Genomic DNA, 2,605 nt, shown 5'->3' with positions numbered 1-2,605 from the left:
ACAAATGAGATAACAATTAAAGCCTGTAATATAAGACTGCTATATAATAAATAATCGGTACATATTAGTATTGGCTTCCTAGTGCTGTTTTCATTTTTCAGTGACAATTTTTCTGTGATTATACTATATCACTAAAAAATAACCAGCCATATGGATTACACACACACACACATACACACACGCACACAAATATTAAGCCATTTAATGATTAAGAAATAAGATGCACAATTTTTTGAAATACAAAAATATATAGGTATATCATCAAAATATATAGGTATTCTTTCCAGGTCAGTTATAAATATTACAAGAGTCTTGAACTATGTCTACAAATAGAGTGTGTATTTTGATTCAAAGTCAAAAGTTTGGGTTGCACTTGAGGAAGAGAGAGAGGGAGGGAGACCTACATATAAACATATTATCCTTTCATTCAGCAAGGAAAATGGTTCAAATTCTGTCTACTAAAGCACTACTTGTGGCAGGTTTATGAATAAGGTAAAATGCCACCGATTTCTTTCTGCCTGTGGACGCCGCCGAGTAAGCATCGTTAAAATCTCCCCTCCCACCGCCGTCATGTCTATGTCAGAGTCTCCCAAAGAGCCTGAACAGCTGCGGGAGCTCTTCATCGGAGGTCTGAGCTTTGAAACAACCGATGAGAGTCTGAGGAGCCATTTTGAGCAATGGGGAACACTTACGGACTGTGTGGTAATGAGAGATCCGAACACCAAGCGCTCCAGAGGCTTTGGGTTTGTCACATATGCCACTGTGGAGGAGGTGGATGCAGCCATGAATGCAAGGCCACACAAGGTGGATGGAAGAGTTGTGGAACCAAAGAGGGCTGTCTCAAGAGAAGATTCTCAAAGACCTGGTGCCCACTTAACTGTGAAAAAGATTTTTGTTGGTGGCATTAAAGAAGACACTGAAGAACATCTAAGAGATTATTTCAAACAGTATGGGAAAATCGAAGTGATTGAGATCATGACTGACCGAGGCAGTGGCAAAAAGAGGGGTTTTGCTTTTGTAACATTTGATGACCATGATTCTGTAGACAAGATTGTCATTCAAAAATACCATACTGTGAATGGCCACAACTGTGAAGTAAGGAAAGCGCTCTCTAAGCAAGAGATGGCTAGTGCTTCATCCAGCCAAAGAGGTCGAAGTGGTTCTGGAAACTTTGGTGGTGGTCGTGGAGGTGGTTTTGGTGGGAATGACAACTTTGGTCGCGGAGGAAACTTCAGTGGTCGAGGTGGCTTTGGTGGCAGTCGAGGTGGTGGTGGATATGGTGGCAGTGGGGATGGCTATAACGGATTTGGTAATGATGGAAGCAACTTTGGAGGTGGCGGAAGCTATAATGATTTTGGCAATTACAACAATCAATCCTCAAATTTTGGACCCATGAAAGGAGGCAATTTTGGAGGCAGAAGCTCTGGCCCTTATGGTGGTGGAGGCCAATACTTCACCAAACCATGAAACCAAGGTGGCTATGGTGGTTCCAGCAGCAGCAGCAGCTATGGCAGTGGCAGAAGGTTTTAATTACTGCCAGGAAACAAAGCTTAGCAGGAGAGGAGAGCCAGAGAAGTGACAGGGAAGCTACAGGTTACAACAGATTTGTGAACTCAGCCAAGCACAGTGGTGGCAGGGCCTAGCTGCTACAAAGAAGACATGTTTTAGACAATACTCATGTGTATGGGCAAAAAAACTCGAGGACTGTATTTGTGACTAATTGTATAACAAGTTATTTTAGTTTCTGTTCTGTGGAAAGTGTAAAGCATTCCAACAAAGGGTTTTAATGTAGATTTTTTTTTTTTTTTGCACCCATGCTGTTGATTGCTAAATGTAATAGTCTGATCATGACGCTGAATAAATGTGTCTTTTTTTTAAATGTGCTGTGTAAAGTTAGTCTACTCTGAAGCCATCTTGGTATACTACCCCAACAGTGTGAAGTTAGAATTCCTTCAGGGTGATGCCAGGTTCCATTCGAAATTTATTTGCAACCTGCTTGGGTACAGAAGCCATTGTCTCCACAAACCTTGGTGTAGTTGAACTGACAGTTAATGTGTTGTGACCTGGAGTTCACCATTAAAAGGTCACCCAAGCAAAGTCCTGGAGTTTATTTGGTTATTAATATGATTGTTGGCACATCCTATGCAATATATCTAAATTGAATTATGGTATCAGATAAAATTATAGATGGGATTAAAGCTTGTGTATCATCCATTATCATGTGTAATCAATAAACGATTTAATATTCTCTTGAAAAAAAAATGCCACCGATTTGAGAATTTACCACATATCATGAGAGATACATTCTACCTTTCAGAGTAAGCAGGACCTAGTAAATTTAGAATAAGATCTTTAGAAGAAATGTTCTATATGTTCCATATGTTATAATATATATAATATATATTATATAGGATATGTATTATGTATAGAAATTCTATGTATTTTAGATATACATATATATGCATGTACACGATAGGCTTACTCGTAAATATGAGTTTTAGTCCTATATGATATTTTGGTCCAATGTCTTTTTAGTGAATCACATCACTTTTTCCCCTTTAAAAATTATTCTCGGGCGCCTGGGTGGCTCAGTGGGTTGGGCCGC

The 2,605-nt window shown here is 39.5% G+C and overlaps 1 protein-coding gene across 1 annotated transcript; it reads left to right on the top strand.

Annotated features, from left to right (window-relative positions):
- Positions 1-537: 537 nt before the first annotated feature.
- LOC131809971 (heterogeneous nuclear ribonucleoprotein A1-like) lies at positions 538-2,248 on the top strand. The gene has a single exon (XM_059137474.1). The coding sequence runs from the start codon at positions 571-573 to the stop codon at positions 1,465-1,467; it is 897 nt and encodes a 298-aa protein (XP_058993457.1). The 5' UTR covers positions 538-570; the 3' UTR covers positions 1,468-2,248.
- Positions 2,249-2,605: the final 357 nt, after the last annotated feature.

Source organism: Mustela lutreola, chromosome 10 (assembly GCF_030435805.1).
Source record: "Mustela lutreola isolate mMusLut2 chromosome 10, mMusLut2.pri, whole genome shotgun sequence".
Lineage (NCBI taxonomy): Eukaryota > Metazoa > Chordata > Mammalia > Carnivora > Mustelidae > Mustela > Mustela lutreola.
Note: the sequence above shows the minus strand (reverse complement) of the source record. Positions and strands in the feature narration are given on the sequence as shown.

What these genes read in the sequence shown, in the direction of transcription:
- LOC131809971 (XM_059137474.1), top strand. Translation starts at nt 571, where the DNA reads ATGTCTATGTCAGAGTCTCCCAAAGAGCCTGAACAGCTGCGGGAGCTC.